Below are 24,855 nucleotides of genomic sequence, written 5' to 3'. Positions count from 1 at the left end.
TGGACTGATCTAGAAATCCTTTCAGCCTATGCATCTTTACTCTCCTGCACTGAGCACTTGATCTCTCCCTGATGCCGTCTTTTATGCAAGACCATAATTTGCAACCATATAAAAGTAGAATTGAGAATTGGATCTTCATTTAAGTATTATACATTTGAATATCCTTCATACCATTCGTATCTTCACACTTTTTCCATCTATTATATACGCTTATTTTTATCTCTGAATAATATCATTGTCTGGATATTACATAATTTATTTACTCACTTTCTGAAGAACACATACTTGTTGCTTCCATGTTGTGTGAATTACGAACAAAGTTGATTTGTTCATAAATGCTGTTGGGCAGTATTTCTTATTTTTTCTGTTTTTATAATATTCATTATACTTTGGTTTAAAAAAAATCCCAAGGAGAGGGGCTGTTGTATAAAATATTGAAATTTTGTTTAATTTTGAAGGAAACTACCAAAGTGTCTAAGGCGTCTGCACTGTTTGTCACCCCTCCGTCTACCATGAAATGAGATTTCCAGTTTCACCAATATCGTTTGACATTGCCATTTCTTTATGTTTAGGGCAGTCTATGAGATGTGTTTGGTCACAAGACCTGCTTTTAATTTGCAATTAAATTTTTTAATGCTATTCCAACCTTAAAATATGTTGGACTTTTAAAACCTATTTATTGTCAAGTATTACACCAAGAAATTTTTTCATGAAAAAAAAAACAATTTTATTATTGACTTTTTATTATTTCTTGGTTTTATTCAGATTAGCCATAGCATAAGGTTGAGAGTTGTGGTTTTGTACATTGTGTAGTGGCTTTATCAGATAACGAGCATTTTTCCCAATATTATAGATTATTGTTTTTATTCTCTTTTTTATCATCTTTTTGAAGAAAAAATTCATTTTTTAATGAAATTAGTCATTTATTTGAAGTATCATATTTTATTTGTAATGTCTAAAATGTCATCACTGTACCAAATTTTCCTGGTTTTCATGCTGTTTTGTAGGAGTGTTAAAACTTTGTATGTTACATTTTGGTCCGGATTTATTTTGAATTAATTATTGCAAAGCATGTTATTCCTGTCTGTATTAAGACACATTTATTTAAATGTAGATGCCAAGTTGTCCCTGTACTATCTTTTCTCCATTGTATTGATCTTGTTTTTCTGTCTCTGTTTATGGCTCTATCTAATTTTAAACCACCTGGTTTCTTTACCAATTTATTACTTTTATACAATAATAATTATACAATAATTATTAATTATTGTGTACAATTATATTACCAATATAATAACAAGACCAAGCCAGATAGTGGTGGCACACACTTTTAATCCTAGCACTCAGGAGGCAGAAGCAGGCAGATCTCAGTGAGTTTGAGGTCAGTCTGGTCTACAAAGTGAATTTCAGAACAGCCAGGATTATTACACAAAGAAACCCTGTCTCAAAAATCCAATAAAATAATAATAATACCAATACCATACATGTTAGGGTTAGGTATGTCATGCTACAACTCTTGCTTATGCTTCAATATAGTATGTTATTTTTTCCTCCATTCATATACTTTAGAGATAGTTTATTGTTGTCAGTAAAATAGCTCATTGAACTTTGATTTGGATTTCATAAAATGTCCAAGTCAGGATAACCTGACAATTTGAGACTTTCAATTCATAAACAATAACAGGATATTTTTATCTCCTTGATTTATTAGATACTTATAGTTTTTCTTATATCAGCATTTTGCTGTTTGCTTTATTTGTATACTAGGAGATTAAAATCTATAGAGTGTTTTATGATTGACAGGATTCATTTTCTCTATGTTGTTCTGCATAAATCAGTGTGAATTTTACGTTTGAAATGTAAAGCCTCTTCTATCTATTGATGAAGCAAGGCAAGGGTACAAGTAAATTCCCATCTCCCCATGCTTTCTCTGATCTTTGAATTTCTCAAGAATATCTAAACTATTATTAAATATATCGTGAAGAAAGCCCATACTTATAAGGATCCAACTAACAAAGGAAAACTTTGCATCGTCTTATACCTTATTAAAAACACAAAAAAATGGGATAAATTAATATATGGTATGACAGGTTAACTTAAATTTGAATTGGCTAGCTCTCTAAAGCTTGTATAGAGTTACTTAAATTCAAGCAGGATATATATGAGAAGATTATATAATATATATGTGTATGTTAAGATGGAGAAAAAGTACATTTAATATAAATCAATATTAAAATTGGTAAAGTATAATTTCAGTTATAACATCAATAAATCCAGCGTAAGCCAGATTATTGTTCAAATTAATATACACATCTTGATTTATATTATATAATATACAGTATATAATGGGATTAGGATATTGCTCAGTATTTTTATTGTTTTCTTTCTGTTTGTTTATTTTGTTAGTTTTTTTAAATTAGGTTATCCATAGCAAGTAGGTTCATTGTAACTAAGATGCATATGCTTAATGTATAATTTACTGTCCATTATATTTCTTAGTAGTGGATTGAAAGATTCAACAATATTTAAATAAGCTTTAAAGTCATAATAAATTCAATAGCAAATATCCATTTGTGTGCATGTGTGTGTATTATATGTGTTTTAGTTTCATATCTTAGCATAACTATATAAATATTCTTTTGGTAAAGTCTGTAAATCAGTAGTCTTCCAATAAGAAATGTTCTTAAGGAGCATTCATTTATTTCATTAATAGTTAAAAATATGTTAAGGATGATAAACTTAAAATAGGGATTTTTGAGTGACAAAATAATGTTATATCTGAAACAGACTCTAACATAAAACACGTGAAGATGAGATGCAAAAATATGCATGTGCTTATTTCAAATAATTTTATCTTATTTGTCATTGTAATGCCTCCTGAATGCAAACAGACTGGCAGCGTCTAATCCATGACATTGAATCTTGAGGGTTTTCCTTGATTTCACACATGATGTGAATGCTGGATGACTCATTTGGTATGATTGAGTGCCCTTGAGGAAGGTTGAATAGAGGAGCTCAAACAGGGCAGATAAATTCCCTATAGCCACTCAGACTGCTGCGTTTTTAAAAGCTGGAAATATTTTTCCACACAATTAGCACAAAATCACATTGTCAGAGATTTGCCTTCAGGTCATTAACTAATATGTTCACTAACAACTTGCACAAAGTGTATAGAAAAGGATATTTTTTTTTCTGCCTGAATCAGAGCTGTGACTGATACAGAATTAAACCATTCTTAGTGGAAATCTGCTGGGAGTCTTGTACTCTCAGGGATTCAGCTGCAACTCTACAATGACACTAAAGATATATTTTATACTTATTTCATACTTCAATTTATTTCATACTTAAATGCATTTAAAATAAATTTGCTTGTTTCTTCATATTTTATTTTTATTTTTGTGACAATAAATATAAAATATGCTATAAAATTAGATATATGTGCTCTCTTTGTATTATTTTCATGTATTTATGTAGTAATTGTACTATGTTTAATTTTTACCAAAATGTCAAACAATATTGAGTAATAAATTACTTAGGAAGAAACTTATCTAGAGTTCAAAATAAGCTTTGAAAAGATATAATTTGAGGAAAACAACAAGAATTTTAAGGTAACCATGGATATTTGTAACAAAAGTTAATATCTAGGTACACTGAACATTTTCACAGCACCATTATAAAGTCTTAGCATGAGTCCTTATATTAATATTTACTATCATTAGAGCTAGGACATGGAAGAGTTTGGAAAGCCACCTTATGGGACAAAAGTTTTGATAGAGACCCAGTTCTTAGTGTTATTAAGTGACAGAATATCTGTGATTGTTCCAGAATCCCATATCCAATCTTCTTAGTTCACAGTATTTTCTATTAGTAGCATTTCCATCATTAGCACTGTGTGATCATTCTACCCTGCGACTATGCAGGTATTTGTGTCTGTATCACAAAATCACAAATTAATTGCCCCGAATAACTGAAACAGTGATAGCTGCCAGTGAGCTCGGGAACATTTCTCACAGGACTATCTACAACCTAGAAATGAGCAGACATTCTTGAACAGGCTGGAAGCATGAATCTCCTGCTGCCACCTTGCCATATTCCCTGTTGCTAACACTATAGATGTCTGAGAAACTAGGAGTAATTTTGACAGACATGTTTTTCCAGTTTCCAGAAGTGAAATACTACTTCCTCCTGCTGGCTTGAAATATTTTTCCTGTAGTAGATACCTAAAGAAAGGTCCCACAGGACCATATGGAAAATACATCCAATATACCATCGCTCTCTACAGATGAATTCCCTGAGAAAATCTAACTTGACCAAGCCTTAACTGTGCTACATGTCATTTTTCAGGAGATACCAAAGATAGCATTGTTGGTCAAGAATAAAACATTTCTATGTTTGATTTACCACTTACATTCCTTTTTTGTAACGTTTCTGGAATGATCATTGCCTTTTTAGGAGGCAGTAATAGGAGGAGAATATTAAACTTTTCTCCCTGAACTTTTGTTTTCCCTATTTGGTAAAACTAACAATTTCATTGAAGAGTTTTTTTTTTTTCTTTTTTTTTTCAAGTTATAAATAGATTAGTCGTTGCAAATACAGATCATAAATTTTCTACATTTTTCCATTGATGCATCTCCAGTTGACATATTATGTCATTTATATCATTCAGTCTCCACAAAATTCATATATATATCCATCCTTGATCCCTGGAGACCTGTGACTTTCTTCCACCTCCCCTGGGTACTAGACTGCATGGGACTCATAGACATATATGTAGAAAAAAACACCCCTAAACATAAAATAAATTGTAACAAAAATCAAGGACTTTATATATTAACGTGTATTTATATGAAGTTGTTATGAATGAGCCAAGAGTTATGTTTGTATTCCATTAACTCAAATCTCTGTTTGAAGCTTAATTTTATGCTCTCTGCTGTAAAATTGTTAATTGTCTTAAATAATCAGTTAAAAAGTTTCATTTCCATGCTCGAAGAAATATGAATAGTAATTTTACTTGATAACTGGATATAATTTAGACACAAATAAAATAACGTGTATAGTATCATAGAAAAATTCTACCTCCAAAGAGATTAATTAAGGTCCCTAAGTTAATATAGATAACTTTGAATTCTGAGGAAGATGAATCATTTTTTGACAACATAGTTTCTACATTTGCTATCAAAGACTTGTTTTTAAATACTTCTTAGTGCTGTTTTTCTTCCTGTCTACTTTCTGAATAAAATAAAATTCTTAAAAATGGTAACTATTTAATAATAAGAAAGTAGACATAAGAGTAAAGACATGAAATTTAAAAACATATATTAAGTTGGAGCCTTCATCATAGGTCCTGGCATCCATCTTTGGAAGTCCTCTCCCCTGAGAGTTGCCTCAGTTCAAACTCCACTTTCCCAGAGAAGGTCAAGAAAACCTACCAGGCTCCAAAAACAGAAAAAGAGAGAGAGAGAGAGAGAGAGAGAGAGAGAGAGAGAGAGAGAGAGAGAGAGAGAGAAGAAGAAGAAGAAGAAGAAGAAGAAGAAGAAGAAGAAGAAGAAGAAGAAGAAGAAGAAGAAGAAGAAGAAGAAGAACGGAGGGAGGGAGGGAGGGAGGGAGGAAGGAAGGAAGGAAGGAAGGAAGGAAGGAAGCCCATCAAGTAGGGTGGGACAGGGAGGGTCAGAACTACTCCCACAGGCTATTTAGCTATTTAGGCTGCCCCCCCCCCCGAGAATGAACACGTGGTCTTGGTTTTTGCGTGGTCTTCCCTTTTCTCTCTTCCCCTAGCCATGCTTTCCTAGTGCCAACCTGGAATATTGCATTAAACATGGGCATCTTTTATTAGATCTAAATTGGTCCGATTGGAATTATGCACATTGGTCGATGCTTGTCTTAAGAAATATTAACAATATATTTAAAACTTTTCAGTCTACATAATATTATAATCCAATATTTTGTGTAGAAGAAGTGTATTGTACAAGTGAAGAAAACAAAGTGCTAGCAAATCCTTATGACTTAATATCTGTTCTTTGAAATAAACCAACACTATTATTTTAGGAAAGCTAATTTTTTATGTGTTTGATTTTTTTTGTTGTAAAATGAGGACTGAAATGATACTCAAGAAATCTGTCTGTTAAGGTAAACTGTATCTTAGTGGATAGTTCTGTAAGTATTAACATAGAAAGTTCTAGATCACACCACTGTATTTGAGCTAATAATAACACTTTCGGCAAGTTTCATCTGCTCTGATAATTTTCAAGGCATGCATATTGTCACAAGGAAATCAGCATAACATACTTTTCAAATCTGCACAATACAGAATGAGTAAAGAAAGAAAAAAACAAAAACTAAATAACAAAAATATAACTGTCAGGCATTATAGTATAACAGAAATGCAGGTAAGAAATGAGAGAAGCAGGAAGCAGCCGTTATCAAATAAATCTCGTTAGTATTCAGGCATCTGTACTGGCCTGCATTTAGGGTCCTGACAGGATATATCCTCAGCTGCAGCCATTAATACCACCTCCTGTGTGCATTCCCTGTGTTCCCTTTTAAAAGTAGGCCTTGGCCACCTCTTCTCTGCATCTCTCTCTTTGTCTCTCTCTCTCTGTCTCTCTCTCTTCTCTACCTGTCTCTATGGCTCTCCCTCCCTCTTTCACATCCTCTGTTTCTCAGGTTCTCTTCTCCCTCCTATCCTCTCTGCCTCTCTCTTCTCTTCTGCTGCTCCTGTACCCAGAGGCTGGTCTTCCCCACCCCACCCACCTCACTCTTCCTCTCTTCCCTTTCCCCTAACAACAACAACAAAAAATCTTCTGGGAGCTTTGTCACAGGACCTCTTTCTCCCTCATATCGTATCTAGTTTTAAATTACAAGGCTGCTGTTCAAATAATCTTGATTCGACCATAGTTGGTTGAGTGAGGGACATAAATTAGATGGATGAACCAAGTAATCCGCATTTCTAACCTAATGTGCTTGGTGACTACAAGTATTTTAAGGTGGGTAGGGAGTAAATGCTTTTATATAAAATTAATAAACAAAGGTGAATAGCATATTGATGGAAAATCACTCAAATGAAACCTGAAATCTGAGAAGTCAGGAAAGAGGAAATTTGCAGAAAGATACTCCCGTCCAGATTACAGATATTAATTAGATCTTCTGAAAGACTGAACAGAATGTTTTGAGATGACTTAATATACTACAGGATAGAAAGTGGTAAATGTCTAATATCATGTGCTTTCGTGGAAGCTGTGTCATCCTCAGAGAAAACACACGAAATTATCAGAAATACTGTGAGAGGGAAACAGCTTTAGCCCAGCTCAACTTTGCTCAGCCTTCAACAGAGAAGAAAACCACCATTTGCTAGCTGTGCTCATCACATTTGCTTTCATTGTGATGAAAATCCCAGACATCTTCATGGAGGAAGGATCTATTTTAGAAATAAATCAAACATTTTGAGTCAGTTATGACTAGGAAGGTGTGGAGCAACAGCTAAGTTCACTGCAGTAGACCAGGAAAGCAAAGTGTGCAAGCAGGAAGCAGGAGTCAATTTGGCCAAGTGAGCTGCTTCTGCCAGCTATGTCCCCACTCCCAAAGGGTCTTTGATTTCAAAAATTACACCCTTGGAAAACAAATATTCAAACCATGATTGTGTGGAGGGAATTTTGCATTCAAATCATAGCACAGGATGAGAAGACTGAAGGAACACTGTAGAAGGGAGCTTTAAAAAGTTGAAGTTTTAGATGGTGTGGAAATCAGAAAAGAAAAAGAAAGTGTATGGTGATATGGAAAGCATAATGGAGTTCAAAAAGATGGGCAAGAATGGAAATCTTCACCATAACTAATAGATTAAGGTAGCTTCATAATTGAGTTTAAACCTTATGGTCTTTTGGTTCCTCTGTGTAGCATTGGAGCCCATCCTGGAACTCCATCTGTAGAGCAGACTGACCTTGGACACAGAGAGATCTGTCTGCCTCTACCTCCTGAGTGCTGGGATTAAAGGTGTGAGCCACCACCTCCCAGCTCTTGTGGTCCCTTAAAGAAGTTAGTTGATCTACCATTTCTAAGATGTTAGTAGCAACTAGTATCTCTTCAAGCTAGTGATATTGTATTGGTCTCGTTTCAGAACAATACCACTGGGAACACTTGATTATCTGTAACAAATTCTTCTAGAAACAATAAAGAAAAGGAACATTTATCCTTTAGTTTCCACTGAATATACAGAACAAGCTTGCATTGATCATAGCTAACATATGAAATTTTAGCAGAAGGTTTTGGTTAGTATCTGATAGTACAATAAGGCATTGAAATAATTAAGTTTACAGAAGTTGTCTAAAAGGTTCATGAATTACATAACTTGTAACATAGAGAATGTACTAGAAAAATCAAGGTGGTGTAGAAATCTTGATTTTTGAACTTAACATTTAAATTCTAAGTGTGTGGAAAACAGAACACCCTTAGTGAGTTCCTGAGTGAGTGTGTGCTGTTTTACATGGTCTCAGCCTAGTGACTAACTCCAATGCCTCGGTTCCAAGGAGGTGCAAAGTCTTCCTCAAAGGCTTGATTGTGGACAGTCTGTCCAAAAAACTCCTTCACAACTCTATCCTTGGCATTTTTCATTCCTTAAGACTGTTGCTTAAAAATACAGTGCTAATGTAATGATCAAGGTGAATACCATAAATGGTGACTCCTTGTTTGTCTTTGTGTAATAACACCATCTTCTTTTTCAGTTGTATACAACCACCTTTCACACTGTTTAATTGTGTATAATCAACAGGCTAAGCTTCAAGGGTAATATTGCTGCCTATCAGAAACTAGGTCACTCCATCCTAACTTTTTTGTTCATCTGTCTGGCTTTTCTTCATTGCCTTACCACTCTAGTCAGGGCAATTCCTGGAGCCGTGCAAGAATGCAGCCAAAGATGAGAGACTGAAAATATGAAATATGTTCTACCAGCATCCCCAACAGTTTGGCATGGGTTAAGATGGTATCATCTACAAAGTTCACATTCTAGATATACAAACTGAGTTAAAAAAAAAAAAAACACATACCCAAAATACTCCTATCACAGAAACTTCTTATAATCTTAATCTTTTTTATTCTGGTCCATTTGTAGATATCCTTGCCTGTGTAAGGTTGATGAACTGTTGGTAAAAGTTTGGGCTTTCCTGGCAGTACTTCACCTTCTAGTAAACTACTGCTTTTTAACTGTGATACAATAATGAGATATTCATGACAGAAAGAAGCCCTTGGTAACAGTTTCCACGTGCTGGGAGCCGATTTGAGTGGCTGCCATTACAAGATGGCATTTGCCCCCAGCCTCACTTGATACCATAATAAAGGTTGCAGTTCTTCCACCAGAGAACAGGATGAGTTGTTGTGATCTAGCTGCCCACACTCCCCCTGACAGGCAGGGGAACTTCCTTGTGGTCTGTAATTGACAAGGATGTTTGTTTTCTTTCTGGCAGGTGGGTCTCCAGAGAAGCAGTTAAAGTATCACAGGTTGCTAGGCAGACTCCCTATATAAGCAGCTACAGCTCAGAGCTCTGGGCCCCTTGCTTTCTTCTCTCCCTATAACCAAGAGTCTCCAATAAAACGAGATTTGGGAAGAATCCTTGTCTGGTGGCTGTTCTTTCCTATTGGTCAGGGAGTTCGCCGCATCCACGTAGATAACATGCCTCCTGTTTTCATCAACAAGTTGTAGGGTGTTTTAAAGCACTAAAGACTCTTGTCTGTGAGGAATAGCATGTAAGAATATATAAACTATAGAGAAGCCTATCTACTTAGGTCTTTATTTCTAAAGTTGGCTTTCAGGTATTTTTCAACATTTTTTGAGGTAAAACTAATGGTAACTATTGTATTTTTTCTTCTTGGTTCTAAATTGATTACAACTCCGATAAACACATCTAAATCCCATGTCATGTCACAGCTTTCTCCAAAGTCAGATCATGTATTTGAAAGCAAAATATGGTAGAAATAATGTCCAGTGAGATATTAGAGAGATAAATTGATAAGAAATGAAGTTATGTGTTTGAGAAAATGTTCATTAACAGACTATGGGATCTTAAATTAGCATTATCTTATTTTTAATTAGTAAATTTTTCCAAAGAGGACAATACAGACTGGTAAAATTAGATGTATTTTTTACTTAGAAATTTTTCTAAGTGGACATGGAAGCATAAATGTGTTCCTTTTTTATAATTTTCTTACATTTTCAGTTCCTGACAAAACAATAATAGACAAGATATTTCAGATATATTCAACAGAAACTATGATGTTTTATAGTGAATTAAGTTTTCAAAATTATATTTTTCTACTGTTATGAAACATGATATTTAATAAATCTGTATAACTGAAATAGTATGATTTTTAAAAATTATAGTTAGGTCAGCTGTCATTACTAATTTGAAATATCAAGTATTTCTCTTAATTTTTCTAAAGGCAAGAATTCACTCTACATCTTCTGATAGGTTAGATATAACTATGTAGATTGTTTGACCTCCTCAAACTCACAAAGCCCCATCTGCCTCTTGCTCCATAGTGGTAGAATTGTAGACTTGTTACACCATGTCTGGCTTTTTAATTTCTAATAAATATAAACTCTTCTAAGTATTCACATATTAATCCATACCATTTCTCTTGTATTTTGGAGAGCTTTATTCTCTTTTTTCCTATTGTTCATAAAATTTTTGTGAGTAAAAGTATTCCTTTGACTAAGTGAAAGTACAATAAATGAGAAGAAACATTAAATTTTAGGGAAACTGAACATTAATACCTTTTGTACTAACACAAAACTTAAATTCTTTAGCATGATAAGTAAAATTCTTTACTCAACTTGAATTTAGTGTGAAGAAATATTCTTTAATATAGAAATTATACACATTTTTATTGCTTACCCATCATTTAATTTGTAAATTAACATTGAAAAATATTGCTGCTTTATTTCTGGAGACAAGGTCTGATGTAAACCAGGGCAGCGTTGAGAAAAGTGAGAAGGGGAGGATTGGGGGAACTTGGGGAAACAGGATGAGTGGGATAAAGGAAGGTTGGATAGGGGAGCAAGGAAGCACATATCTTAGTTAAGGGAGCCACCTTAGGGTTGGCAAGAGACTTGAACCTAGAGTGGCTCCCAGGAGCCCAAGGCGATGTCCCCAGTTAGTCCCTTGGGAAGCTGAGGATAGGGAACCTGAAATGACCCTATCCTATAGCAATACTGACGAATATCTTTCATATCACCATAGAACCTTCATCTGGTGATGGATGGAGATAGAGACAGAGACCCACACTGGAGCACTGGACTGAGCTCCCAAGGTCCCAATGAGGAGCAGATGGAGGGAGAACACGAGCAAGGATGTCAGGACCACGGGGGGTGCACCCACCCACTGAGACAGTGGGGCTGATCTATTGGGAGCTCACCAAGGCCAGCTGGACTGTGACTGAAACAGCATGGGATAAAACCGGACTCTCTGATCATGGCGAACAGTGAGGGCTGGTGAGAAGCCAAGGACAATGGTTTTGATCCTACTTCATGTTCTGGCTTGGTGGGAGCCTAGCCAGTTTGGATGTTCACCTTCCTAGACGTGGACGGAGCGGGGAGGACCTTGGACTTTCCACAGGGCAGGGAACCCTGACTGCTCTTTGGACTGGAGAGGGAGGGGGAGATGAGTGGGGGAGGGGGAGAAGGGCGGGAGGAGGGGGAGGGAAATGGGAGGCTGGGAGGAGGAGGAAACTTTTTTTTTCCTTTTCTCAATTAAAAAAAAATCACTAATGTAGTAGGCAAAGACAACCTTGAACCCTGATCCTTCTTTTTCCCCAATTGCTGGGATTACAGATAGGCATGGCTCATCCAGGACAGGCTCCAAAGGCTCCAAAACTACAGAGAAACCCTGTTTCAAAAACCAAACCAAACAAACCAAACCAAAGTAAATAAATAAAGAAATAAATAAATAAAATAAAATAAAACAAGTTTTAAGGAAAACACTTGCTATAAGTTTCTTACAATGGAATTTTGATATTCATCAAAATTCTCTCAAAGGACAAATCTGATTTGTACATTAAATGTTTGATCCATGCTACCAGCCATTATCTGTAACTCAGAGAAAAATTAGGAACCAAATATTTGTGTTCAATTCTCATTTCTTTATTTAGTTTCCAGGATCAAATACCGAGCTCTTTAATGTTTGAGGCTCCTGACGATGATGTATCTCCTTCGAATTCTAGTTGTGTGTTCCGGAATGACGATGATGGCCAGGGCATTGTTCTTACATGCTTAGGTCACACTTCTCGGGGTCATCTCTGTGTGTTCGCCCTGGGAGGTTGTTTGTGATCTTCCCCTGAATAATATTATTCCACTCTTGCAGGATCTTCGCCTCTTCCTGCAGGGCGACTTCCTCATCCTGTAGAGCCCCATGCTCTTCTCTCAGTGCCTTGTTCTCTTCCCGAAGAGCCTGCTCTTCCTGCCACAAGGCCTGCTCTTCCATTTCCAGAGCAGCTCCCTCCTTTTTCAGCGCCTCCTCCAACTCTGCAGCCACTTCATCTCTCATTAGAGCTTTCAGTTCCATTCTGAGAGCCCTCTCCTGGTGCTGGAGAGCCTTGGTCTCTTCATGCAGGGATTTGATCTCCTCATGGAGAGCCTTTGCCTCATTCTTGAATGCTTTCTCCTGCTGCCTGAGAGCTGTGATCTGAGCCTCCATGGCTCGGTTCTGTTGCCAACAAGACTTTCTTTCTGTGTTCAAGGCACTGAGTTCTTCATCGGAGAGTTTTGGGCTCTCTAAAATCAACCTTTTCAGTTTCCGGAGTAGCTGGTTCTGTTGCCGTAGGATATGATTCCTTTCCCTGATGAATTGGTTGTCCGTTCGAAATGTTTTATTTTCTCTTCCTAAGGCTTTGTTTTCCCCCCAGAGGAGTTTGTTGTCTGTTCTCAGAGCCTTGTTTTCATCTCTCAATGCCTTATTTTCTCTACAGAGGTTTTTTTCCACATCATGAGATTTACGCTTGAGTTTACCTTGATCTCGGGTACAAGAGAAACAAGAAAACAATCGCAGTATTTTCCCTTCATGTATTCGATTGGATCCAGAGACATCCATTGCCTGTCTGTTCACTACTGATAATCCCAAGAGAAAATGTCCTAAGTCTGTTCATGCAGTCTTGGCTGTCTGTTGACTTCTTTATAGAGTAGCTATATGTTAAAAGCTCAGCCAGGTGCGCTGAAGGAGAGAAAATGACCGAAGAGACAAAATTAGACCCACTATTAGGTTGAGCTCACTAAAATTGTAGTTAATTCTAAACACACATTAATTAGAAATTAATCACTTTATTCTGTGTAAGACATTACATTGAAAAAGCGTAATGACTTGAAATGTCTCTGTTTGCAAGCTAAGCAGATTTTTTAATCAATATTAGTGTTTTCTATTATTACCTATTAGCTATACTAAGTGCCTTTAAATGCAACGACTGCTAATGTGGGAGCTTACTATTCCTTCAAGAATGTTTCTATTGGAATAACATACAGTAAAAAAAAAAAAAGAAAAAGGAAAGGATGGAGAAGACACTGAAGATATTTTAAGGCAATATGCACTAATGGTTACAGCACGTAACTAACTTAAAAGGAGAACTTAAAGTTTGGGCAACCACCCTGACTTACATTGCTGTGTCCTCTAAGGGACTTGTGAGCCCAGTTTCTGTTAGTAAAAGAAAACAAACAATCACCATTTTATGTCATCTATAGTGATGTCGCTCAGTGTTAACTCTAGTAAAGTCACTGGCTACATATGTTGTCTTTGGCTTTTTAAGGTATGTATTTTAGGAAAACTAAGAAACTTATATTTGATGTATTTGCTATTAAATTCGCGTATATATAGTGATAGCTTGCATATTACTTATTAAAATTTATTTTAACCTAATGCTTGTCATGATTAGACAAGTATATATATATATATAACTGGCAAGTATTTGTAACACATTATTTATAAGTAGTAAACAACTTTATTAGTTGAGGATATGTTAAAATTTAAGATCATTGTTTAATAATCTGAGTGAGGTAAATTTATATGTTAGGTATACCTGTTAAAATATTAATTCTGGAAATCCTATTCAACACAAGTATTACCATGGGATGATGTTTTAATTTGTATTTATTACTTTTATAGTACTTTCAGAACAGAAACTTAGAGTGATGAACAGTGTATAACTATTTTATATGACAGAGAGACTACATTTTAATTCTTTAGAAATTTCTCTTTGTATTTATATTTATACCTTAAACCTTTACATAAAACACACTAAGCCCAAATCACCATATCCACACTTGAATAAAGATCTGGCAATTTATTTCACCAGAATCAATAGTAATTTTTTTGTGATTAACAGGATTGAAAAATATTTATAGCTCTGATATTTTCATACTATCAAATTTAATACAGAAAGCAACTGAAAACCTTAAAAAACATGTACTAAGGTATGCTGGAAAACTAAACAAAGATGTGTGAAAGTGAAAGTATGAAACTTTTAGAGTATCATTGTCAGTAACTTAACTGAGAATGCGTTTACTTGAAATCTGCGGGAGCTTCTTCCTCGTGCTCTTGGTTCTGTTTCTGTGCTCCTGGCAGCTGCAGGTTCAGGGGGAGTTCAGCAAAGCAAATGCTTATAACACTGTGATGTCTGAACCTTTAGAACAAACAGAAAAACTAAAACAAAGTTACTCTTGTCCTTGATCTACTGAAAAAGCAAAATAGAGTGTTTGGTTTTATTAACTAATTCAAACTTCATCAACGGTTTATAGGTTCTTCATGGTTTTACACAGACACACACACACACACACACACATATACACACACACACACAATGTGGGATGATGAAATAAAGTTTAAAAAGTATCAGCTCTTTCAGGTAACAAAAGTATAGTCTGAAATCAACTCTAACAAGAATATGGAAACTGTAGTCTAAAGTAACTAATGCACTAAAGATCAAAATATGATGATTAACAATCAAATCTAATGATTGAAAAAATAAATCATAGAAAATAATAAAGTAGACAACTGTTCTATCATTAAGTTAAGTAATAAGATTATTTAATAGGCTTATTCGTCATCACGTCAACCAGTAAATCATAATCATCTTTACAGATTAACTCCAAATTGTTTATATTATATATGTGTGTGTGTGTGTGAAACTATAGTATAAGTGAGTTATAAATTGGGTGAAAGGAACACACTGAAAAGAACACATTATATTTAGTTACGTTACCCAGAAAAGAAATACCAAATAATCTCACACATATGAGGATATAAGGCAGACACTTTAGATTTGTGTGCTTGCAATATCTATGTAATCTTAAAACTAGAGAAAAGCAATTGACAAGGAACTATGAAGTCAGATCTTAAGAGTGGTTGGCATAGTAAAATACAGGCAATATGGGGAAGGGGAATAATAGAGGAAACTAAAGTGGAGAAAGGATTGGGAGTGTAGGGCAGAGTAAGTGGGAGGAGGAAAGATAATACTAAGGATGCTTAAAAGGCATGTGGGAAACCTACTAATGTATGTCCTTCATAAGCTCGCATTCAGAAAGAGAGAGAGGAGAAACAAGAACATATTTACTTCAGCGTCACTGACGTCAGTGGCCACTACACGGCTGTTGTGTTTCCTGCACTTTATTTTATAATATATGCTTTCATTATTTTCTAAAATTATTGATTCTATTTTGGAAAAATTTATTATTTCTGTCCTTTGTAGATTATAAATTTCAGAATTTTTAACTTTTGACAATCTAGATGATCTGGTTGTGTAAATTCCTTTCTGTTGTATTACAAAACACTCTGATCTAAATTAGAATAGATGAGGGAAGGGTTCATGTGACTCATGCTTCTATGTCCTCTTCATCACTAAGGCAAATCAGAGCAGGAACTCAAGCAGGAATAGGAAGAAGAAACCATGAAGAAAGATGTTTTCTTCTTGTAGGCGGGGGCATCTTATTTGTTTCTTGGCCACCCAGATGCAAACAATCACAGAGAAACTATATTAATTACAACACTGATTTGTCAATAGCTTATACATATTTCTAGCTAACTCTTACATCTTAAATTAATCCATAGTTCAAGACAATGTTAGCCATGTGGCTTGGTACCTTTTATCATTGAGGAATTCTCATCTTGCTTCTTATGCATCTGGGTAATGACTGCAGACTGAGCCTTTACTCTTCCCAGAATTCTCCTTTTCTGCTCATCCTGCCTATACTTCCTGTCAAGCTACTGGCCAATCAGTGCTTTATTAAATACAAATGACAAATGTTTACAGGGTACAAGACCATTTTCCCACAGTACTGCCTTGTTATATCTTAGAAGGAATAGAGCTACTCAGAAGGTGCTGGACCCTCCTATATCAATGAATAATCAAGACAATCTGACATTATCTAGAACATGCAATCTCACAGCAGATTCAATTTAAAGTGAATTTTAAATTATGCTTGAAGTATCCATACAATTCAATAATACATATTGGCATAAAGTTCAGGCAAAAAGTATTTAAAGAGATTATAAGGGACTAATGTTTGTTTGTTCGTTGTTCGTCCTTGCCCTTTTTATTTTTTGCCTAAAGCTGAATCTCTTTTTCATCTATATTTAGTTAGAAAACACTGAGCTTGGGAAGTAAGCATCTTAAGCATGCATGCAAAAGCCACCTGTGCCAGCTTCAGGTACATGTGTTAGCTTGCTGGGTCGTAAGTAATCTACTCTTTGCAGAAAGCAGTCTGCAGTATTCCCATCTTTTGCTTGCTAAGTCCCCAACAGTTGGTTCTTGTTTATCAGATCTCAGCTGGGTTCTGACAGCAGCTGAGACACACAAGTACGTCTTGTAGAGCATGGAGCCGTGCAATGTCTCAAATGGCTCCTTGTAAGCATTTCTGAAGTCTGGGTATTTGTGAAGTGGATGACCTGAGCTTCTCTTGGCAGCATAAGTGTCTTTGTTCAATTTTCTGCAGTCCCACAGTAAAATATCTCTGCTGGACCTCAAGATAAATTCCCATGTAAAAACATCATCAAAATAGATCACAATCACAAACTAAAACCTAAGACATGGTTCCAAACCTTCTATGTACAGGTATTCCCTAAGTTGTTGCTACACATTATTTTTGCCATACGAATGAGATTTTCTAGCAAGTACATCATCTTAAGCCATCTCTGAATTTAACGGGACAGAATTGCAGTTGTCCAAATGGCATTCAGTACCTGCATAACATTAGTCAGAATGTTTGTGTATACTAACTCGACAATATACAAAACTAGTAAACCGTACACCTTTTGAGATACAACACTCCACTTTTCCAAAGTAAAATGGTTAAACTTCCCTCAGGAAAAGAGAGTATTATAATTAATATCGATAAGAACCCTTTCTTTAGAACTCTGTCCTTGGAGGGGGGAGACTTATGGGATTAAATTCAGATGCAGGAATGAGAGTGCCCTGTTCTACACGAGTCAGTATTAAGAGCACTAAGCCAGTACTAAAGTCCTTAGTGAGAGAAGAAAACCATTTGGCATTGTTTTAATGTTTCCACAGGCCAATCAACGGCAGGCTTTTATGTGCTGAGTGTTTGGAAATGTTCACACTGACTGAGGTTGTGAAGACAATACTAGACATGTTACAAAGAAATAAATCGCTTTCAACCCCCAGGTCCCATGATTGTTTTCCCAAGTAACAAAACTGAAACCTATAACTACTAAAATCAGCCACTTAAATTTTACTTATGTTCAAAGGACTATTTCCTAGAGTTAATGAAAACAAAATACAATCACAATGATGGTTTGCTTAAGTGATGATCTAATTACTTTATAGAAAATTACTTTCCTTCCTTAAAACAGCATGAAGCTGCCAACCCCACTGTTGTAGTGAGGAGCCTCGTGCTATTTGGCTTCTGGGCTCCATCTGTGTCTGCCTGCATCTGCTTTCATCCTCCTCAAACTCCTCTCCAAAGGACCAGAGAGAATCTGCAATTCATGTCGGGGCACCCAGCCAGAATAGAAGCTGCCAGCAACATCAGGTTTTGTGAGAAGAATTAAGTTACTTAAGCATTCTCTGCAGCATAGCCATGGTGCTGCTGGATGCACGCTTATGCAGCCTGAGTCTGTATTTCCACCCTGCTAAGAAAAGATAATTTACAAGTGACAGTGTGAGGTTATGATGTGATTTGGACATTTCACGGTGACCTAACCTTCCTTTTCAAGTTTTCTTCCCACTGTCTGTTTATATCGATAGTAAATTTTTAACACCCCACCCCTTTTTGCGTGCCTTGGTTGAAGGGATCTAAGAGACCCAAATATACGAACACGGTGTCCTTCCCGGTTCCTCTTTTGGTAAACCATTAGATTCCCCGCTGGACTCCTTATTTAGCCATTTCTCCATGTCTGATTCATCTTTGTTGCTGACCTCAATAGTCTAGCGACCCAAACTCCGCATTTGGCTACACTGACACTTGAGTATATATAATCAAGACTTACTAAGGCATCCTAGCTAGGACCCCTCTTGTCTCCTCAAAACAATTTCTATGGTGTTACCTGCTACGGTTTCTGTCAGATTCAAATATAGTCACTCCCTCTATCTTGCTTAATAAAAGATGCCTTTGTCTTGAACATTGGTATTTAAGTGTGATCCCTGCCTAATCTGCGGTCCAGTACTCACAGGCCCAAGTTGTGAAGCTGTAACTTGGGGAGCAGAACTTGAAAAACGACACAAATTCCATTGACATGAGTTTTGTGGTCTAGGATTATCCTCAATAATTCATTTCTTAGAGAAGAAAAGTGGTGATATGTGTCTTTTCATTTATCCATGAATTTGAGCTATTTTTTTAACTCCGTGCCTCGAAAATTAAAAGCATCTAAAATTTGAGAATATAAACAATAAGAAATTTTTGTATCCACAAATATTTATTTGAAGGTGTAAATGAGTCATTATATATGAAATATTTTTAAAATTATGAAAATATTTACAAGTATCATGCAGGACCCTGTCACAGCGTTCTCTGTCAACTTAACAGAATACATGGTGACTTGGAAAGAGGAAACATTCTTTGAGCAATCACCAAGATCAGATAAGTCTAGGGCCTTTTCTGTTAGTCACTTCCTTAAATCCTTTTTGATTTAGCAGCACCCAGTCCACCTTGGAGAGGACTTTAGTTGCAGGAGAAAGGTCCCTGAGTAACACTGGAGCTAGCCTGTAATGACTATTCCACCAATATTTTGCCTTGAATTCCTGTGCTTCATTTGTTAAAGGAGTGTAGCTGGTGCATGAGCTAGAAGCCATGCTCAGCAAAATGCAGTGGGCAGGGGCTTGGTCCCACTGAAACTTAATGTACCAGACTGATGACTTCCCATGGGAGCCCTTCCCATTGGGAGGAATGGATGGGGGGTAGTCTGGTGAGGGGAGCAGGGGAGGGGGAGACAGAACCGTGGATGGAATGTAAAATAAAATTGAAAAAGTGAATTAATTTTTAGAAAAAAAATAGTATACCCTATAAGCCAAATAAAGAGCTTTCCTGACAAAACTGCCCTTAAGTCATTGCAGCCCCGGAGCTCCGGTGAGCCTGCCACGAGGTTCTCGCGAGATCCGTCGCCTCCATACCAAGCACCTGTGTCTGGCAGAGCCGGTGTGAGAAGAGGAGACAGACCTTCCTCGCTGCCGGGATAATCAGGAGTTTTGGCCGGACCTTTGAGTACACATCGGGAGAGTGAGGAGCCCGGCGAAAAGCACAGACTATGGCGCTGAAACAGATTGATAAGGAACTTAGTGATTTGGCCCGCGACCCTCCAACACCCTTTGTATTCCAAAATAGGGTCTCAAAAAAAACATTTTGTAATTTTCATTTAAATTGTTAGGAGGCTTGGAGCTATTAGTTAATCTATCTTCCAATACTGTTTAATATAGCACTGAATAAATGATGCGAGTTGTCAATGGAAAAAAAAAAAAAGAGCTTTCCTTCCTCAAGTTGACTGTGATCAGTGCCTTATTAAACCAACAGGAAAGGAAACGAAGACAGGCTTTTTTCAACTCTCATCTTAAAATAAGAAGACTAACAAAAAGAAATACATTTTAAAAGTTTATGACATCTCTGTACTGTGAAAAAGTTTTCAGAAGCCGTGTGAATCTAATCTTAAAATTAACTTTATAAATTTACATCAGAATTCTATCTGTAGACTAGCAGAACTGTTTTGGTAACTATTCATCAGTTGGCTACTAAAGTATGATCAGACAGATGCCTAGAATTTTGATGATAGCATGACTCTATTGTAGTCTGTGAGCCCTCCAATTGGTGACATCGGGGGCTTTAAGTTCCTGGAAGCATTAGTTCAAGTTACATAACACATAGAATACTTCCATTTCCACTTGGCCACTATTACATCCCCACTGGTGCTTCATGATAAACATGAATCTTCAAGATACTAAAGAGAAAAAAAGCCACTAATTATAAGCAGAAAAGTAACAAAATCATCCATAACCACTAAATTTTAAAAAGCAAAAATTTGGCTTTATTTTACTTTTCCGTTAATACAATGGTTGGACACTATGTAGTTTAAGTGAACGGTTTTTGCTACCTCTATCATTCAGGGCCTATTCCAGTCATCAGTCATTTTTACAGTATAACTCTGAATGAAAAGGCATTTTCTTTTTCATTGGAATACACCAATGAGTATCATATTCATTTCCTTTTTATAAATTAAATTTTATATTATTTATCTTTCTTTTGAAAAATAACTGAGATCCTAAAACATTACTGCCAAGTAAAACTATCAATATGAATATATTTAACTATTTTACTGACCAATGACCAATGAATTTCTGGCCCACAAAACTATAAATTCTAAGATGATTGAATGGATTTATTTTTCAAAGTTTTTCAAAGTTTCAATCAAACAATGACTTTGGACAAAATGTGTATTTATAGTCTTTTTAAATAATTTCTATCCTGTAGATTCCAAGGGTAAAAAGCCAGAAAGAATTCTTCACAGCACTAATCAGTTCTCTTTTTCATTAATATTTAGTAACAGTCAATTGCACCAATTGGTTCAGAATTTTACAAAGTTAAAGACTCAAATTTTCTTATTTAAGTCTTAATGAGTGTGCAGACCAAAGGTGAGTGTTAATCTAAATCACTTGGTTAAGGAAATTTAAATAATAAGGATCAATTGTATTAAAATCTAGCTATTCTCAGCCTTTCACCCTTAGTGAGCTTTGATGGAAAAGGAAGAACAATGGGCACCTTTCTTTTGAAACTTATGCTTTTGTCTCTTCTCATGTCGTCTGTGTGTGCTGTTTGTGCTTATTCACCGTTTCATTGTAGTAAGGAGCTGGCTGCTAGTTAGTTCCTGGCCGCTTAGCCCCCAAATAACCACACAGATACTGTATTAATCAAATCACTGTTTGGTCCATTAGCTTTAGCTTCTTATTGGCTAACTCATATATGAATTTAACCCATATTTAGTAATCTGTTTATCGCCACATGGCTTGGTTTACCAGGTCAAGTTCTGTCTGGCTCCAGCAGGGCTACCTTGTTTCTCTCTGACTGTCTCCTTTCTCCTAGTATTAATTTTAATTTTCCCCATCTAGCTCTGTTCTTTCACTCTAACACAGGCCAAGACTTAACCAATAAAAGCAAAACAGACAGAAGGACCTCCCACACCATTTCATTTTCTTCTTTTCTTTATCCCTTTGTTTTCTAAAGAGGATTGGATGGATGGATGGATGGATGGATGGATGGATGGATGGATGGATGGATGGGCGGGCTAGTAAGGAGTATCTGGGAAGCGACAGAGGAGTAGTTAATTATTATCAGAATATACTGCATAAATTTTTATTAAAATATGATTAAAAGTCACTGAAAGACAAGCGTGCAATAAAACTAACAAATTTCCTTTAATCAAATTCATTTCTTTGTTTAGATAATTCTCCTATGTAGCCCTAGTTTGCCTGTTACTCAGTAAGAAGAACAGATTGGAAACAGTTAGTTTTAATTTTTCTATCTCTGACTACTCAGTGCTGAGTTTACTGACATGCAATACCATATCAGGAAAAAAAAACCTGGAAGATTTACAGTATTTATTATACTCTAGAACATACGTGGTAGAGAAACAAACACTTGTGTCTAGCATATTTGTAACTTACATCAAGAAATGAAGGGTTGAAAAAATGGAGAGACATATTAACAAATGAATGAAAAACTTAAAATTTATGGTAAAAATAAAAATGCCTTCAGTATAACATTGGCAAAAACAGAATGATTTTAAAGATAAGTGAGTCTAACATTCTTCCTCCATGGGAGGGACCTGGTGAACATTCATTGAGCATCTTATATGATTTATTGTCATATAAGTGGTCAGCCACAGAACCTTCAAAAATCTAAGTTTTCCCACAGAGAGAACAGATCGCTTCTTGGAATGTCCTGAAAAACTTTGTTTTGGTTGATAAAAATATTTTATTTCTTTTCACATGACTAAAATTTGGCTAAGACCTTTCAATTTGTATTGTTTCTTTCCTTGTTTTTACCTAAATTAGAAAGAGAAAATTATTTTACTCTTTGCCTTCAACAATCTATCAGACCTTTCCTCTCGCCAGGGAATCCAGCGACTCAAACTACATTTTTGTGATACAAGGTGCTTGTTTATGGCTCAGAGATTCTCATGATAATCCAGTGTCTTACACATTAAACATTTCTTTAAGAAGTGTTGAAGTAGCAAAGGCGACAATGTGGCGCAAATGAACCTCTTTCAGGTACAGGAGATTGGTGGTGAGGAGGATGGTGCCATCTGAAAAATACAAAAACACACAGAACATTCTACATGAATCAAATGTGAGGTCTGGTTTATGGTAGGAATGTGAACAGAATTTTCGGAAACATTCATGCCCTCCTCCACATACACACACTATACATGTAAATAGTGGTAATTGTGGAGGTTTTACACTGCTGCCTCTCCAGACAAATTGCCACTTCTATTGGTCTACTTTACCCTATTAGCAACATTCTTTGCACAGCTCTGTCTCTGTCTTTACATCCTTGATACTATCAGACAAAACCTTCAGGAATATATTAACAGAATGTTAGTGTCAACCAGCTACACGGTTAACAATGCTGTCAATGCATCTGAAGCCTATAGCAGAGATTTACCTGCAACCTGCTATCTCTGTCAACATACTAGAAGACTGGCTTCTTGATTTATGATCTTTCTTCTGTTACTGTAAAGTTTTATGAAAATGTTGTCACACTGGGATGTGAATTTGGAGTCACTCAAAGCTTTGTACTCAGGCCATGGTCACTCATATTTGGCTCCCAAATAATTTACCTGTTTGTCCCTTTGAGGAGAGAGCTCTGTTCTTACAGTTAGAACAACTAATTGAGATACTTCACTATCAAAGAGAAAACACCCAGAGCATACTAGTAACTAAGACTCTGAAGACAAGGAGCAGATGGCACATAAGGATAGCTGAGCAAGCAGGTGCAGGCACTCACCTGGAATACACTAGCACTGTCGGAATGCTTGTAGGCTCGTGAGAGGAGAGAGAGGCAGTTCTGGTACGACTTGAAGAAAGAAGTTTATTTAATTAATACAACTTGACAAAAATTAATAAATGCAGGAAACAGGGAAATTAAAGGAGGCAAAAAAAAACCCAGTAAGCATTTGAGTAATCAAGACTAAATGAAACTCTAAAGAAACGTGTTCTGGCTCCTGGACCAGAAGACGTATGTACAGTATGTCACCCTTACGTAGAAAAGTCAGTGGATTGGCCAGCTCTCTAGTCAGTTTTTAGTTTTTACATAAATTAATTTTTATTCTATTGTGCTATTTTAATAATGTAATCCTGTCTTATTAAAAATAGTCATTCTCTTCGAGGCCAGCCTAGTCTACAAGAGCTAGTTCCAGGACGGGCTCCAAAACCACAGAGAAACCCTGTCTCAAAAAAACAAAAAACAAACAAACAAAAAAAGTCATTCTCATGTTTTCTGCTTCTCCTATTTCTTATACTTTTCATACATGCTTCCTTTATTTCCCTCAGTGTGTCTTTAGAGACAACAAGGATACACAAATTTCTGTGCTTGTGTTGAAGAAAGTCACCTGTAAGTCTGTTATTATAACCAAATAAAATCAACATCTTCCTCCCAAAGACAGATTGCATTAAGTTGAACACTTATGAGAAATAGAAAAAATCCACAAAGGCCTTAACCTAAGAACAAGGATCTTGCTATTTGTGCCAATTATTGTTTTGTTTCTAAGCTTGTACAGAGAACTGTGTAAATTAAGAAAATGTAGCTCTATTTACAATACTTATGTTTTTAATCTCACTCTGTGGAAATGAAATTCTTGAAAACTGATCTAAATCAGCAATATTATTTAAAAAGAGGTTCAAATTCAAAAGTATATGTGACCTTGTGGTTTGATTAAAGAATTATGAACAAAGAGCTTGATTTTTTTCATTACTCAGATAAATCAATTGCAATACTTTGTAGCACTAGATTATGTTCTGAGAATAGAGTCCAGAGAGTTATTTGACATTGAAAAGCTCCTTTACTGAAATGATTAAGCCTGATTTCCCCTTATATGTTTACACAAAAAATATGTTATATAGAATGATACTAGAAATACATATCTAAGAAACAGAGAAATATCTTTATAAATGTATACATATGTATATACATATGATAAGGTAACCAAACAGATGCTTTTAAATATGTAGAGTGACATTCTAAATTATAGGAAAATGTATGAGATTTATAGGAGTATTTATTCCCTCTAAACCTCTCATAGTTCTGTTATTTTCTTCTAAGCGTGCTTGTACACACACACACACACACACACATTCTCTCTCTCTCTCTCTCTCTCTCTCTCTCTCTACCTGTCT

At 35.9% G+C, this 24,855-nt stretch overlaps 1 protein-coding gene across 1 annotated transcript; it reads right to left on the bottom strand.

Moving 5' to 3' along the window:
• Positions 1-12,242: 12,242 nt before the first annotated feature.
• LOC126503116 (coiled-coil domain-containing protein 70-like) lies at positions 12,243-13,067 on the bottom strand. Its single transcript, XM_050144602.1, has one exon. It carries the CDS (start codon positions 13,065-13,067, stop codon positions 12,243-12,245), a length of 825 nt encoding a protein of 274 aa, XP_050000559.1.
• Between the last annotated feature and the right edge of the window lie 11,788 nt (positions 13,068-24,855).

The sequence above is a fragment of the Alexandromys fortis genome, unplaced genomic scaffold (assembly GCF_014885135.2).
Source record: "Alexandromys fortis isolate MF-2015 unplaced genomic scaffold, M_Fortis_MF-2015_v1.1 scaffold_43, whole genome shotgun sequence".
NCBI lineage: Eukaryota > Metazoa > Chordata > Mammalia > Rodentia > Cricetidae > Alexandromys > Alexandromys fortis.
Note: the sequence above shows the minus strand (reverse complement) of the source record. Positions and strands in the feature narration are given on the sequence as shown.